General features: G+C 57.9%; 2 protein-coding genes across 8 annotated transcripts in view; one reads left to right on the top strand and one right to left on the bottom strand.

Moving 5' to 3' along the window:
- Positions 1-10,224, bottom strand: part of RNF123 (ring finger protein 123) — a 30,960-nt gene extending 20,736 nt beyond the window's left edge. For 4 of the 6 annotated variants that reach the window (XM_030306766.1, XM_030306763.1, XM_030306768.1 and 1 more), the window contains exons 1-18: positions 9,800-9,906; positions 8,200-8,317; positions 7,834-7,918; positions 5,140-5,219; positions 4,900-4,994; positions 4,456-4,510; positions 4,249-4,334; positions 3,891-3,977; positions 3,596-3,663; positions 3,274-3,399; positions 2,777-2,891; positions 2,594-2,698; positions 2,058-2,183; positions 1,815-1,907; positions 1,669-1,742; positions 754-871; positions 461-560; positions 154-215 (exon numbers count right to left, since the gene is read on the bottom strand). In XM_030306766.1, the coding sequence (XP_030162626.1) occupies positions 154-215; positions 461-560; positions 754-871; positions 1,669-1,742; positions 1,815-1,907; positions 2,058-2,183; positions 2,594-2,698; positions 2,777-2,891; positions 3,274-3,399; positions 3,596-3,663; positions 3,891-3,977; positions 4,249-4,334; positions 4,456-4,510; positions 4,900-4,994; positions 5,140-5,219; positions 7,834-7,918; positions 8,200-8,281 (1,557 nt within the window). In that variant the 5' untranslated portion in view covers positions 8,282-8,317; positions 9,800-9,906. Of the gene's footprint in view, positions 1-153; positions 216-460; positions 561-753; positions 872-1,668; positions 1,743-1,814; positions 1,908-2,057; positions 2,184-2,593; positions 2,699-2,776; positions 2,892-3,273; positions 3,400-3,595; positions 3,664-3,890; positions 3,978-4,248; positions 4,335-4,455; positions 4,511-4,899; positions 4,995-5,139; positions 5,220-7,833; positions 7,919-8,199; positions 8,318-9,799; positions 9,908-10,201 lie in introns of those variants that run through there. The other 2 variants (XM_030306764.1, XM_030306767.1) reach the window with 2 other exon arrangements.
- Positions 10,225-10,662: 438 nt separating this feature from the next.
- MST1 (macrophage stimulating 1) lies at positions 10,663-15,380 on the top strand. 2 transcript variants are annotated; one of them, XM_030306771.1, is made up of 18 exons: positions 10,673-10,793; positions 11,428-11,575; positions 11,648-11,760; positions 11,840-11,954; positions 12,037-12,173; positions 12,252-12,372; positions 12,512-12,630; positions 12,811-12,979; positions 13,149-13,279; positions 13,362-13,464; positions 13,591-13,727; positions 13,813-13,848; positions 13,935-14,055; positions 14,222-14,299; positions 14,431-14,577; positions 14,659-14,765; positions 14,868-15,007; positions 15,135-15,380. In XM_030306771.1, the coding sequence occupies exons 1-18, from the start codon at positions 10,700-10,702 to the stop codon at positions 15,294-15,296; spliced, it is 2,178 nt and encodes a 725-aa protein (XP_030162631.1). In that variant the 5' UTR covers positions 10,673-10,699; the 3' UTR covers positions 15,297-15,380. The 2 variants fall into 2 exon arrangements, with proteins under 2 accessions (XP_030162632.1, XP_030162631.1); XM_030306772.1 differs by lacking the exons at positions 14,431-14,577; positions 14,659-14,765 and having other exon boundaries at positions 10,663-10,793; positions 14,924-15,007; positions 15,135-15,286.
- The last annotated feature ends 381 nt before the right edge of the window (positions 15,381-15,761 follow it).

Here is a 15,761-nt window from a genome sequence, read left to right as displayed (position 1 = left end):
GAGCTGGCCCTGGAGTGGACTGGCTCGATGCTGTGCCTTAGCCTGGGCCCTGCTATGGGAACCTGAGCCAGTCCCTGCCCTCTGGGTCTCAGGGCCCCAGTACCAGCACCCATCCCTACCAGGGACCCACGCGGGGGTCTGGGAGTCACTTACCCCATTATCATCTTTATTGTTCAGCAGCAGCTTCAGGATCTGGACCTGTAGTTCTTCCACCACTGGAGGTGGGGTAGGGAACACAACACTGAGCTCTCCTCAGGCAGAGCCTTGCTCTCAGGCTCCCAGGGATGGGAAGGGGCGGCAGGTTTGGATCAGGGCTCCACTCTCAGGGTTCCACAAGCTGAATCTACACATGGTCACTACCAAGAGCCCCCGATACACACACACACACACACACACACACACACACACACACACACACAAATCGTCCTCCCCCTACTCAGTGCCCTGGGCAGGGGGCTACCTTCGATGCGCTTCTTGAGCCTTTGGCAGCCACGTTCGTAGGCACGCCTCCGTCTGTGCTCCTCAGCGGTCTCATCCTTTACATCCTTACTGTCTTTGCCCTGGGCAGGAGCAGGGGATGGAAGACAGCAGAGCTCACTCAGGACTTAATCAGGCCTGCTTCAGACAGGAAACCCCTACTCCCACGCCAGAGACCAGGCTGGGGAAGGGGCCTCACATGCTCAAGGCCAGGTGGCTCAGATACCCTGGGTCAGCCCTCCCTGTGACCCTGCCTGCCCATCTCAGTCGGCCCACCTCCCTGCTGGAGCGGTGGGGCCACCAGGTAGTGGGAATGAGCTCCTGTAGGCCAGCCTCCTCCACTCGCAGAGGGCTCTTGATGTAAAAGAAGACAACAGACCGGAGCACGTCGAAGCTGGTGGTTGTCAAGGTAGAGCTCCACTCACCAAGGGGTGTACCCTACACCCTCACGAGTTCTCCCTGGGAAGCTCTTCTGAACTCACCTGTCTCCCCATATGCCCACCATATTCTCCTACCCTTAGAGGTACCATTGCTACTATAAGCCAGTCTCCCTCGACCATGAGCCCTAAAAAATAGCTGTGGCCATCAAGTCCACTAAGCCTGATTCCCAGAAAATGTACTAAAAAGGCTTGTCACAGGAACACATGAGGGGGGTGGGGGGAACAGGCTGAGAGAGGGCCTGGCGGCCTCTCCGTCTCCCAGCTGTTTCTAACTCTTGGAGGCTGAAGACCCCACACAAAGACAGCTACCAGCACAGGCTTCCCCACCAGCACCCTCCCTCCTGCAGCACAGTCCTCAACAGTGTTGGGAAGCAGGAAGAGCCAAGTCCCAAAAGAAGATCTCATGGGAACCCCTGCCGTGGGACTCAGATAAAAGTTCGGTGCTGCTTTGGCTACAGCAGTCAGGCCCTGGTGGCGTCTCCACACCTCCACGTAGCCCAAGAGTCGGCAGCCGTCTGGAAATCCCTGCTCAGGCTGGCCAGCTGGCCGGGGTCCTTTGCTTTACCCTCTCTGCTCTGTAGAGAGGGTGCTGGGAAGGCTGGGTCCTGGAACAAGGACTCACATACTGCACGGCTCTGGGCCTCTGAGCCTCCCTAGGGACCCCTGGCCAGAGGCACGCTGCCCTCCTTGGCCCCTAATCACCCCAGAGGACACCACATGTCTGGCCTGTCTGGCAGCAAGGAAAGGATACAGGACATTGCTAAGCAGAAACTTGCGGGACTTCTCATGCCTCAGGATGGCGATGGTGAGCCGCAGGTAGTGGATCTGTGGGGACGGGGTGCTCAGAGAGGGCGGCTAGGGCCCAGGGGGCCCAGGGGCAGGGGCAGGAGCTCCCACCTGTAGGCTCAGGTCTGGGACGATGGGTGAGAACCGGTAAAGCCGCAGCAGGGACATCATCAATTGCTTGAGGCAATCCTGTACCTCGTAGTCCTGGGGGAGAGATGCCGGGCTGCACACCTAGCTGGCAGAGGGCAGGTGCCAGGACAGCCGTCTGTGGGTCCTTTCCCAAACCCTCATGTACCTCCCCCATCTCGGTGGAGCCTGACATCCTGGCCTGAGGCCTGAAGTCCGAAGCCTCACCTCCATGAAGAGCCACAGGAGGTCGAGGATCTGACGCACCATGGACTGGGCCTGTGCAGGGGTGCCTGCCTCCACGACGCCCCGCAGGAAGCTCATGAGCACAGCCTCTACCAGGTATACCTTGCGCTGCACCAAGGGCGGGCACTGGTGAGGTGGTGGCCTTCTGCCCCTGCCCTGGCATGGGGCCAAGGCCACAGGTATAGTCTTGGGTTCCCTCAAGCAACCCCAAGACACAGATGAGCCCTTCCAGGGTCTGAGACACAAGAAGGGCCAGGGCTCCTCTGGCATTTCACACATGCAGTTCCCTTAGCCAGTGATGTCATTACCCCTCAATCTTTTCTCTAGGACATCCCCTGATATCCTCAGCTGGAAGCATCTCCTCCTTCCCTGAGTGACATCCTTGAGGTCTAAGGGCTCTGGTCACATGGGACCCCTGCCAGGTGACGGTGCTGAGCCTCATGCATCTCGGCTTCCCAGCCCCTAGCAGCGGCACTTGTGCCACAGCCCACTTCTTCCCCTCTCAAACATCCCCTCACCAGGAGCGGTGCGAAGCGATGGAAGATGTGGGCCAGCGTGAGGAGGACGGTGGGCTGGCCCTGCAACTGCCACTCGGAGCTGTCCTTCTCCACCAGCCGGCCTTCCTATGTGGGGAAGAAAGGACAGTGGGGGTCAAAGGCTGCAGAAGGCCCTCAGCTCACCCGGCCCAGTCCCTGGCTCACCACAGGGTCCAGCTCCACGCTGAGCACTGCCCGGAAGCAGCCCAGCAACTTCTGCGCCCGCACCAGGTCAGCACGGGGTGGGTCCTGCAGGGGCCGGTAACCTGCCACTGGGTAGGTGGCACAGAGTTAAGCCAGCAATACCTGGTCTGTGGCTCAGATGCACCCATCCCTCTCCACTGAGATCCCCAAGGAGGGGCCTAGGCTCCAGGGCAGGGCTGTGGAGTCACAAGGCCTGGTCTGCGGCACAGCTCTCTGTCTCTGTGGGGTGCAACTTCTGCCGCTTCACATTCTTATCTGTTCCACACAGTACGGTACCCACCTAATAAGGTTGCCATAGGAATTGTGCCTCCCGGCACCCACCTAAGCTGTACTCGCCCCTCTCCCCTCGGCAACCATGGCCCACCACCAGCCCATAGAACTCCCAGGGCAGGGAGCCCCTCATCCCTGCTTCCTCAAGAGCTTCCAGGCAGTCCACAGACTTCTTCCCAAAAGGATATCGCAAGGGACGGCTGCCAAAGTTGAAGGCCACAGACTCCTTAAAGGAAAGGCTGATGGCTGGGAAGTAGGCCATGCCCAGGCCCCTGGACAAGTTCTCAAAAGCGGTGCCCAGTGACACGCCATTCCTGGAGCAGAAGGGAAGGCCTGTGAGCCCGTGCTAAGAAGGATGTAGCCGAAACAGGCCAGTAAGCAAGGCTCTGTTGCGGCTGTCCACCCTCAGGCTATTAAAGTCAGCCTGGCCCCCTTAAAGGGACTGGGAAGCTGAGGGCAGCTCAGGGAGATCCCAGAGGCCAGGCCTGTGGGAAGAGGCAGGAGACTCACAGGCAGAAGGACAGAGTGCCATCGTCCAGGTCGATCAGGCAGCTCACGATGTCTCCCGCTGCCCATGCCTGCCAGGAGAGGAGGCCTTACAGACATACAGAAGCCCAGCAGCTTGCCCGCTCTGCCCCCTGGCTGTGTCTCCACTACCCCTCAGGGTAGGTGGCCATAAGTACAGAGCACCTGAATCTCTGCCCTCTCCCTTTGCCCTATAGTCTCTCGTGGCTATTTGGTGGCTCCCACCCAAGCTGTGAGGATGAACATGGGGCAAGCGGGTTCCAGGGGTCTTGGCCCTCACCTTGCCATAATTCGTTGTGGTCACATTCCACTTGCGTACCCGGTTGCCATCATAAGCATAGGAGTTGTGTGTATCTCCAACCCCCTCCTAGGGAAGAAGGGTCTGTGAGGTCCAGAGCCCACCAGCCGTCAACCTTGCACCCACAGAGTTCTAGAGAAAAGGGTTGATGCTCTGAGGGAAGGAGTGATTTCCTGGCCTGGGTTGCTGTTGTCCTAGGGCGGGGTGGGACGCATTCCTCCTCCAGAGGGCAGTCGGGTTACAGTTCCAAGCAGACCTCATGTGGTCTGGTGGGTTGCCCGAGCCCTGATGAGGCCTGCAGCAGCACGTCTCCCTAGGAGGGGGCCTCTCTCACACGTACCTCCTGATTAAAGCGGCAGTTGATAGTGCACCAGCCAATCTGCATGAGTCCCTGAGAGGAGATGAGCACCTCGTAGACCCATTTCCCTGGAATAAACCAAGTCAGGCCTAGCAGATAGAAAAAGACTGCCTCCTGCCTCAGACCTGGGCCCACAGATCCCCTCCCAACAACCTGGGCCACAGCATGGTGGCCAGAGCATGGTCTCACCTTTATACACACACGTGGTTGAGCGGATAGTACCAAAGTTGCTGTGTCCAATCACCTGGGTGAAGAGTAGAGATGGTGAGCCTCCTCTCGGGCACACAGAGTGCCTCCCCAAAGAGGAATGGCCCCATCCTCAACTCGGGTTGTATTGGTGGTGCCTGCCTGTTCTAGCCAATACCGCACTGAGCCTGAACAGGGTGGGAGGGGTGGCAGCATGAGAGGAGGGGTTCATGGCTGTGATGGGAACAGCTTGGGGCTGGAGTTGCACCGAGTAGGTTTTAGGGTTGTATCAGGAGGGTTTGGGGGCTGAGGACTCAATGAGCACATCAGGAGGGGTTTGTGGCTGCAGCCCCATAAAAAAGGATAGAGAGAGCAAGGCCACATCAGGAGCAGCTTGGGGCTGTCAGGAGGGGCTTGGACCTGGGGCCTCGCCTTGCCCTCACTCACCCCTAGGAGGTCATCATCCACCAGAAGAAGCCCCTCGAAGCCACCTGTGTGGTCCAGGACCACAGTGGATGGGCCAAGCCGCCCTTCAACCTGTCCTGAAAGGGAGAGGTAGGTGTGGGGTCAGGCAGGGCACAGGGTCTGACAGAATGCATAGAGGATACTGTGTTCCCCAGGGCAGCCCCCAGGGCCTCCAGGGCCCAGCCTGGCTCCCCCAATCCCATTCCAGAAGCTGCCACATACCCTGGCTCTCCTCATCCTCATTGTCTACATGTAACAGCTGGTCCAGATGCTCTGGCAGGTTCTGGAAGTTCAGGGGTTTCCTGGGGAGAGCAAGAGGCTGCGAGGGGCCCAAAAGTCCTTGAAACCAGTCAGATGACACTAAACCCCTCTCCTACTCCCTTTCCTCTGAGCTTCGGACAGTGGCTGCCTAGATTCCAGAAAAAGGCTTGTGCCTAGTCCTATATTCTTGAATGCGGGGGGGGGGGGGTCAGAAGGCTGGACTACCCACTAAACTAAAAAGTACCAGTCCAATGTGGTGTACCTCAGGACTTAAAAAAAAAAAAAAAAAAAAAAGAGCCCTCCCTCAACCTTAATTCCCTCATCTGTAAAAAGGGAACATAGCTGTATGTCAGAGATGTTATGAAGATTCCAAGGCATAATGTGTGCTCCCTGCATGGCCCATAACCTACCCACCCCTAAAGAAGGATCTGTTGCTTTGCCTGGGAGAGGAAGGCTGGGAGAAGTACCAATCCCCAAGGCAGCCTATACCAATGACAGCTAGGCCAGCCCTTGATCCCAGGCCTGTGGTCCCAGCCAGGGAAGTTTGTGTTGAATGAGACATGTCTTGGGAGGATGAAGGGCTGAGCCCTCTGAGTTGCTAGCTGGCTCTGTCCTGTACCCACCTGTATAGGAAACTAGAGCACCTGGCCTGCCTGTCTGCCATCAGCCCCAGCCAGAGGGGCTGGGGAAATCTGAGTGGCCCCCTTATATACCCAGCACACATGCTCAGAGGAGAAAGGCCTCTGTCTGATGCTGGCCAGCCCTGTCCTGAGTACAGCTGCTAAGAATAGCAGGGAATGGGGTGGCAGTAACTAGCAGGGCTCGAGTAGAAGAGAGACCAGTGCCCATCTGGACGCAGCCCACAGACTGCTGGCACCTCTCTGCCACCTCTGATCCCAGCACTTTCTCCATTCAGTGGTCTAGAGGGTAGGCTCTGGAAGGGACATAGATGGGCCAAAGCACCAACTCTCTGGCAAAGTAGCTTCAACTGGCTCAGGAACCACATGTTCCCCAGTTGTGAGCTACTACTCAGCTGCCAGAGGTAGAGAGGCATGAATCCTCTTCCCCATTCCTACTAACCCCCAAGCCAAGGTCAAGTGGCAGCCATGCAATGGGGTGCCCCACCAGTAGCTTGGAAAGTTCCAGTCAACCTCCTCTCTAAACACCCCAACAGGCCCAGGGATAAAGGCTTCTGTCATGGCAGTGCTTACCGGCCCCCACTTGGGAGGCCTGCTCTAGTTCTTTGCCCACTCTCAAGAGCAGCTGGGGGCAGCTCAGCCTCAGCGAGTGCCTGCAGCACTGTCCTTTGGCCAACCCAGCACTTGCGTGCCCTTTTTGGATCACCTACGTCCCAGCCCAGGGCTCTGCATCCACACAAGCACTGACTGATGGCCCTGCCACCTGCTCTCCCTCCTGGCAGCCACAGAAGCAGTGGCAGCAGGACCATTTCTGATATCACATGAGGTAGGGATCAGATGGCCTTGGAAACAGGCCAGGAATGGGGCTGGAGTGGAGGTGGGCAGTAGCTCTCCATAAGTAGGAATCCTATGGCCACCACAGACATTTAAATGAAAGACGCAACAGCACTGCCCTTTGTGGCTGCCCAGAGAGCAGAGATTGTGGAAGGCAGGAGAGCCCAGCTGGTAGGAGGGCTGAGAGATAGGGACACCCATGCCTCACTGCAGGAAGGCAGAATCCACGTGACCCTCTGAAGAAGTAATGTAGCAAGAGTCTTAAAAGTGACTGCAGTTCAAATGCTCCAGCCCATGATTCCAACCCTGGGCATCCTCACAGCGGCACTGTTTACAAAAGCAAAAGCCCCTCTAAACCAGGGCAGTGCTAAAGGCTACAACAGACCCCTGGCCCTAAAAGATGCCCACCAAGATTAATTTGTAATACAGAAAATAAACACTCAGGAGATAATGTTTAATGACAAAGATAGAATCTAAACTTCTATACACTTTTCGAGGTGTGGGATTGATCCACTATCTCGATGGCAATAATGGTTTAACAGGTTATCTGGATAAAAACTTACTGAATTTTACCCTTCAAATACATGTAGTTCATTATATGTCAATTATTTCTCAATAAAACTTTAAAAAGAACTGAAGGTGACAGAAAACTTTAAAAACAGTCTATACAGCATAATCCAAACTATACACATCACAAGATAAGAAAAACAGAAAAATTATGCTCAAATGGTCAAGTTAGAACAAGACACACAGACGTTTTTTCTTCTTCTAAGTTTCTGCTCAAGTGCACTTGTAACTTTTTTAGGAACAATAATGTACTCAACTTTCAAGGAAAAGGGGCTTGGTAGGGTCTGCACTTTACAGGTTCAGGTGGCAGCTACAGAGGACTGGGGTGGGACAGATGTGCAGGCAGGTGCATGTGGGGACCAGATGCTGATTGTGGAGTAGGAGTGAGGTGCTCTCCTGAGGACTGAATGTGCACCACTTCCCTAACCTCCACAACACCCTCAGAAAGAAGGTACTAACACGGCCAGAGGAGATGAAGATGCAGAGTCCAGAAGGCAGACTCTCTGGCCAGAGGTCTCACAGCCAGGAGCAGTAGAGGGAGAACAGAACCCAAGCCAGCCTACCCAGAGGCTCTGGGCTGGTCCTTTGGAGTCAGGGGCTACCCACATGGCCATACCTGCTGGTGGCTGCGGTGGGCGCATGCTCAAGAGAGGAAAAGATGCGGTGCAGGTAGTCATTCAGTAGTTTCTCCTGCACAATACCTGTGCCACAGGGCAGAAGAAGAGAAGGGTCACACAGTCAGTGTAAGCTCCTAGACTGGGCTGGCTTTACAGGCTCCTGGTCCTAGGCTAGCCACAGGGGTCACAAGAGCAGTCATGTTGGGTGCACTGCTCCATCGCGGCTGATGGAGAAGAGCTGGCTCACAGGTACAAGGGGTGCAGCAAGGCTTGGAGCTCACCAGACCTGGGACTTTACCGCCTTTGTCTTTTCCTTCTCCTTCCCTCAACACAAGGAGCCTCCTCCCAGACACGTCAGCCCTTACCTGTGACCCTGGATTTCTCAGCATCTGATGTCAGCCGATAGCTCTTGCGGGAGAAAGACATGCTGGACCCCTTAGATGCCATCCTTCATTTCTTGTGGGCAGCCAGCGGTCCTGGGGGCTGAGCCGGAGGCAGAGCCTATCTATTTGAGGCCAGCCAAGGGCCCCCATACCCACCTCAGTTCTGGGGCAGCAAGAAAGCTTGGGAGCAGGTGAGACCAGGTACATGCACACTCACACACAAACCAACCCGGGGCAAGAAACCAGGGGTTCCCAGCTTCCTACACAGGGCTCCACCATGTTCCAGTGCTCAGCACAGGGCCCAACGGAGAGCAGTTGCCAGATATAGGTTTGTTAAACCAAACTAAATGTCTCAACCCCAGGAAAATCAGACCAAACTGTCCAAAGTGAGGTGGCCTAGAGACAGAGACCCTGTATCCTTCTCAGTTGTAAGCCACACTAGGTCTAGCTCATTCCCAGTAGAGAGAACCCTACACCCCATTCCCCAAGTGTGGTCCATCATCCAAGGGCTTGGGGCCATCTCCACCTACAAGTCCTACTGATACCTAAGGCCAGGATCTTCCCTTCTCTTTTCCAAAGGCCTTGTTCCCACTCACACACACAGCCTCTCATCCATCATCTCAGCTCCATCAGAGCACCACCCAGCTATCATTGCAGACCCTGCTGGTCTTCCCAGTGCTGTCCATCCCTTACATGTCATGGTGTTGCTGCAGCTGCAGACGCACTAAGTCGCTGGTAACTGCCTCACTGATCTACAGCTGTGCTGTCCCCAATACAGTAGCCATTAGCCATATGTAACTATTTAAATTTGAATTAAAACATAAAAATTAAGAATTCAACTTCTCAGTTATATTAAGCACATTTCAAGGATTCAGCAGCCACATATGGTTAGTGGTTACTGTACGAGACACTAAAAACAGAACATTTCCATCATCACAGAAAGTTCTGTTAGACAGCGCTGGTCTACAGCCTGGCCTTCTAGCACTGCCTTAGACTGCACTCCCTTCTCCGCAGCCCAGTTCCTTATCTCACCTCAAACAGGTCCTCCGTTCCCACCACACACCCTTGCCCATTCACAGTCTGCACCACGCCCGCCCCTCGAGAAGGTGACTGTCCCGCCTTGCCGCCTACCACGGGCCCTCCGCTGGCATCCATGACCGCTGCGCCTCTCATACCAGAGTAGGTGCAGGGCAGATTAGACCTGATCACTCATTTGATCAGCAAACCTTCCAGACATCCACTCCGGGTGTCAGGTGCTGAGGACCCAGCTGATAGGCGGACCTTGACTTTGCTCGGGGACTCCCTGCCACGTCGATCCTGTCCAGCCCCGCCGAGGAATCCGGGCTCCGGACCGAACCGACCCCATCTCGGAGCCCAAGGACGCGAAGAGCAGCGCATGTCTCCCCCAAGTCGCCCCCGCCCGGCCCCAAGCTCCGGAGAAACCTTCAGGTCAACTCCAGCCCGGAGTCTCGCATCACAGGCTGTAAGCCCTGAGCTGTGAGCACCCTCGCCGGGCCGGCCGCAGGTGCGAGGGAAGCCGCGGGGACCCTCCCGACTCGGAACCCAGCCGCCCCTCACTCACCCCCAGCCTCGGCCGCGGCGCCCCGGCTCACAACATCCGCCCAGCCTCTTGTCTACGGCGCGCCTCCAGGGCCAAAACGCGCGCCTGCCGCGCAGGCGCACCAGTCAGCGCCGGGCGTCCTCGAGGGAGCCCCCTCGCGGCCTCCAGCCGGGTAGTTCAGGGCCTCTGCGTCGCCGGACAGGCCCAACCGCCTCTGACCCCCGCCTGCGCAAGAGAAGCACCTAGCCTAGCCGGGTCGGAATGCTATGTACTAACTGGAGCCCCAGGCCGCCTATCGCAACTCCTACCCATACCTGGAGGCCCAGCCCAGAGGTTGCTAGGACATTTGAAAGGCTATCTGCCAAGGTCCCTGCAACCTGTCACCCCCACTTCCGTTCAGGCCAGACAGGTCGCCTCGCTTACCTTTCCTGGGACGGCACCTGTGGCAAGGCGAGGGGAGCCTCTCTGGGCCCTGCTGCCAGGGGCGTGGGCTGACCTGCCTACAGCTGGGGCAGATAAGACAGCAAAAGGGGAAGGCTGCTTTGAGGCTGGGTCAGGGAACATTTGCCACTTTACGAGGAAAAGCTGAGGCTCAGAAAAGATTAATATCACACCACCCAGGGGCTCCCCAGCCTCTGGCAGCGATTATGTCCACACTAACTTCCCCTTCAGAGCAATGTGAGCTTTAGGGTGTCTCCATCCCTACCCCAGGGCACATCAAGTGTCCCCACTGAAACTTTCCAGCACCTGCCCACTACATAGGCCAGAGTAAGGGGCTTGACATTTCACCCAGGGGGCCTGAGGCCTGGCTCCACCCCCATTCCTGCCACTGGGTCTCAGGTCAGGCTCTAGCAGGCCTGGGGTGGGGGTGTGGAGGCAGAGCCACCCAATCCCGTAGGGACAGGTTTCACAACTTCCCGGATGCGGCTGTGGTGGGTCACAGTGCAGCCTCCAGCCAGGAGAATGGGGTGGTTCCCACTGCTGCTGCTTCTGACACAGTGTTCAAGGGTCCCTGGTGAGTGCCCCGCTCCCTGATCCCCAATTGCCTTCAGGAAGGAGTCAGCCCTAGCTAGGCCCAGCCTGCCATTCAAGCCAGGAGCTCACTTTCCCACTAGGCATGGAGCAATGAGTGCTCTTGGCTTCTTGTGCGGAGCTGGGCAGCCCCTGCCTATTCAGGCCTGAGTTAGAACATCTGTTGTAGCACTGAGGCAGCATTGAAACGGCACAGATGCATGCACACGTGCAGGCAATTATCCCTCATGAGCCTGATCTAACCCTCTAACCTAACATATGCCCTAGAGCTGATGAGAGCTCAGACTTGGACTCAGAATGCCTGGGTTGAGTCTTTGCAGGGTAATTTAACAGCCCTGAGCCTTAGCATTCTCATCTGGGAGATGAAATGAGCTCCATAGGGCAGGTACCACCACCCACTGCTCTCATAAAGTGTAGGTTTTAGACCTGAGCCTAGTACTTTGCCCACTGTTGATAACTACCATGTCTGGGCCTGCTTCTCCCACCCTGTACAGGGGTGTGACCTTTGAACGTACCCACAGGGTCCATCCCAGAGGCCTTGTAGCTTTGATCCCCTGAATGAACCAAGCATGGATGTGCTGATATAAATGCATTGACATGCATGCCCATCCCCGCAGGGCAGCGCTCGCCCTTGAATGACTTCCAGGTGCTCCGGGGTACAGAGCTGCAACACCTGCTACATGCGGTGGGGCCTGGGCCTTGGCAAGAACATGTGGCAGATGCTGAGGAGTGTGCAGGGCGTTGCGGGCCCCTACTGGACTGCAGGTGAGTGGCCACAGGACTAGATAAGACTGGGTGGCAGGGGAACCTGGGTGACTCTGTGCCTTGTCCTCCCAGGGCCTTCCACTACAATGTGAGCAGCCACGGCTGCCAACTGCTGCCATGGACCCAATACTCACCCTATACACAGCTGCAACGTTCAGGGCGCTGTGATCTCTTCCAAAAGAAAGGTAAGTGGCTGTGGAGAAGGGTGGGCCATGGATAGGGCTGCTGAGGCCTCAGGACTTACAATGGGTCTCTTGCTCCCAGACTATGTGCGGACCTGCGTCATGGACAATGGGGTCAAGTACCGTGGTACGGTGGCCATCACCACTGGCGGCCTACCCTGCCAGCGCTGGAACCATAGGTTCCCCAATGACCACAAGTAAGACACCTCCCCCTCTGTCCTTGCCGGCTGGCTCCTGCCCCCACCCCAACACGCATTGAATTGCTGCTCTCTGCACCAGGTACACGCCCACACTCCGGAACGGCTTGGAGGAGAACTTCTGCCGAAACCCCGACGGGGACCCAGGAGGTCCCTGGTGCTACACGACAGACCCTGCAGTGCGCTTCCAGACCTGTGGCATCAAGTCCTGCCGGGAAGGTAAGCCGCTCTGGGTCCAAACTGGAGTGAGGAACATGCCCACGCCCGTCCACGAACCCACCGGCACTGTCTCTCCAGCCGCTTGCGTTTGGTGCAATGGCGAGGAGTATCGCGGGGCAGTGGACCGCACCGAGTCGGGACGCGAGTGTCAGCGCTGGGACCTGCAGCGGCCACACGCGCACCCCTTTGAGCCGGGCAAGTACGTGTGCGCGGGCTCGGCACCTAGGGGGCGAGGCTAGGGGAGGGGCCAGGACTCCAGGGGCTGGACCAGGTAAATAGCAGGGGACAGCCAGTGCCCGAGTCCCGGGGTTTTGTTCACGCCCTGCTACCACCCTCAGGTTCCTTGACAAAGATCTGGACGACAACTATTGCCGGAATCCGGACGGCTCCGAGCGGCCCTGGTGCTATACCACCGACCCGAAGGTGGAGCGAGAGTTCTGCGACCTCCCTCGCTGCGGTAGGGCACGGGGGCGGGGCCTGGGAGGGCACCCAGGAAACGTGGGGGCGTGGCCTGACTGGGGAAAGAGGAGCGACTGGGCGTGACCCGGAGGTGGACCCACTGGAGTTGGCCTCGGCCTCAGCCCCAGCCCGGGTCTCAGCTCCCGCTCAGGCTCCGACCAGCCTTGGTCCATCCAAGGGTCGGAGGCACAGCCGCGCCACGAGGCCACGACGCTCAGTTGCTTCCGCGGGAAGGGCGAGGGCTACAGGGGCACGGCCAACACCACCGCCGCAGGCGTACCCTGCCAGCGGTGGGACGCGCAGAACCCCCATCAGCATCGTTTTGCTCCGGAGAAATACGCATGCAAGTGAGGTGCGGGCCGCCGCTGGGGGCGTGCTCCTGCGGCGGGGACGTTAGGAGAGGGGTCCTGGGCGGCGCTTGAAGAAAGACGGGGGTCGGGGGGGCGGGGTTCCAGCCGAAGGCTGGCTGGCCCGCGGGATGGGCCCCACCAAGAGCTGAGGGAAGCGCCCGCCCAGGGACCTTCGGGAGAACTTCTGCCGGAACCCCGACGGCTCGGAAGCGCCTTGGTGCTTTACGTCACGGCCTGGCATGCGCGTGGCCTTCTGTTACCAGATCCGGCGCTGCGCCGACGACGTGCGGCCTGAGGGTAAGGCCCAAGCTGAAACTGGAGGCCTGGAGCGGGAGGGCTGGGGCGAGAACTCGCCAATAGCCATCCCCGCCCGTCACAGACTGCTACCACGGCGTGGGGGAGCAGTACCGCGGCTTGGTCAACAGGACCCGAAAAGGTGTCCCGTGCCAGCACTGGTCCACAGAGATGCCACACATGCCGCAGTGAGTCGGCCCGCGCGCCCGGCCCCTCCCCTGCCGAACCCTAAAGCGGTACGCCGTAGCCTCTCCAACTGGAGCCCGGCAGGGTCAGGATTACCTTGCTAGGATTTTACTCCCTTGCCCACTCAGGTTCACACCCACCTCTGCCCCCCACGCGCATCTGGAGGAGAACTTTTGCCGGAACCCGGACAGGGATAGCCATGGGCCCTGGTGCTACACTACGGACCCGGGTACTCCGTTCGACTACTGTGCACTGCGACGCTGCGGTAAGTGACCCTCCCTCGGGGCCCCGCCCCCAGCCTCCACCAATGAAGGCTGGCTCCCTCAACGCAGGTGAATTGGTTCTTTCAGATGACGACCAACCACCGTCCATCCTGGAGCCCCCAGGTATGCACTTGGACCAAGTGTGGGTTGGGGTCTCTTTGGGGCCTCCATCTAGTTGGGAGTTTCCCGCGGCCCATCCTGTCCTCCAGACCAGGTGGTGTTTGAGAAGTGTGGCAAGAGGGTGACCCGCCTGGACCAGCAGCGCTCCAAGCTGCGTGTGGTGGGGGGCCAGCCTGGGAACTCGCCCTGGACAGTCAGCTTGCGCAATCGGTGAGGCACACTGCCTCTCCTCAAGAGAGGAGCTGAGGATATATCCTCCGTGCTAATGCCAGGGGAGTGGGAACCTGTCCCTGGCCTCAGAGGTCCTGGCCAAGAGATGGCAGGTCCAGCCTGTGTCCCAGAACTCACGGTTTTCTCCTAATCTCTACTCCTCCAGGCAGGGCCAGCATTTCTGCGGGGGTTCCCTAGTGAAGGAGCAGTGGGTACTGACGGCCCGGCAGTGCTTCTCCTCCTGGTGAGCCTCCCTTGGATTTGGGGACCCAGTCCCACCCCCCTGCCTCCTCTTCTCCTTAGCCACCTTTCCCAGGTGAGCCTTGGGGCAGCAGGCTGTGTGTCATGACTGATCTAGCAGAGCTTCTCCCCCAGCCATATGCCTCTCGTGGGCTATGAGGTGTGGTTGGGCACCTTGTTCCAGAACCCACAGCCAGGAGAGCCAGGCCTGCAGCAGGTCCCAGTGGCCAAGATGGTGTGTGGGCCCTCCGGCTCCCAGCTTGTTCTGCTCAAGCTGGAGAGGTGTGTGACAAGTCAAGAAGGTGTGAGGTGGGGCTGACCCTTGGGGGCTCACATCCTGAGTGCCCTCATTTCCCATTAAAGACCTGTGACCCTGAACCAGCGAGTGGCACTCATCTGCCTGCCCCCCGAGAGGTATGTGGTGCCACCAGGTACCAAGTGTGAGATCGCAGGCTGGGGTGAGACCAAAGGTAAGAAAAAGCACAGCACAGTGGCATGGACTACCCCAGGCCAGGAGGCCTAGCCTCAAATTCTATCCAGAGGCCCTCTCCTTCCCATTCCTCTCACTGTAGGTACAGGGAATAACAAAGTCCTAAATGTGGCCTCGCTGAATGTCATCTCCAACCAGGAATGTAACATCAAGCACCGAGGACGCATACGGGAGAGTGAGATGTGCACTGAGGGACTCTTGGCCCCTGTGGGAGCCTGTGAGGTCTGTACCAGGGTCCCATTCCCAGCTCAGGGAGGGTCTGGGAAGCTGAAAATGGGCTACTTTATCCACAAGGGGGCTAGTCTCTGCCTTGGCCTAGGGCTCTCTTACCAGTTCTTCCATCTACCAGGGTGACTACGGAGGCCCACTTGCCTGCTTTACCCATGACTGCTGGGTCCTGGAGGGAATTATAATCCCCAACCGAGTGTGCGCCCGGCCCCGCTGGCCAGCCATCTTCATGCGTGTCTCTGTGTTTACGGACTGGATTCACAAGGTCATGCGGCTGGGCTAGGCCCAGCCTTCAATCCCATTTACTTTGGAGAGAGAACAAAGGTTGTTGTCAGACATAAAGCTGCCTCTCCTCTTTACACCTGTACAGGATGCTTCTTAGCCTCTGCTAGGAAATCAGTTGCTGTATGCACGTGGTTCAAGCCCAGCATAGCTGGGTTAGGAGACCTGGTTTTTAGGACTACCTTAGCCTGGGGCACTGTGGAAGAGCATGGCCTCACTAGTTCCCTAGACAAATTGGTGGTAAGAGAAGGGTGGTGTAGGGCAGTTTCTAACAGAAGGAGCTGCTGCAGAGACAGCTAGCCTGGGAGTATCCCAGTTGGCCCTGACAGGCAGCAGCTGAGCCTCTCACTGTCCCCTCCCTCTCACATTGGAGGTAGGTGAGGTCCTTAAGGTTACCACACCCAGAGCCTATGGTCTCTCAACCCCCAGGGTGAGGCTGGAGTTAGGGATGGCTTGGTACAAAGTA

This window comes from Lynx canadensis, chromosome A2 (assembly GCF_007474595.2).
Source record: "Lynx canadensis isolate LIC74 chromosome A2, mLynCan4.pri.v2, whole genome shotgun sequence".
Taxonomy (NCBI): Eukaryota; Metazoa; Chordata; class Mammalia; order Carnivora; family Felidae; genus Lynx; species Lynx canadensis.
The sequence above is the reverse complement of the archived record's forward strand: the minus strand, read 5'-3'. Positions and strand labels throughout refer to the sequence as shown.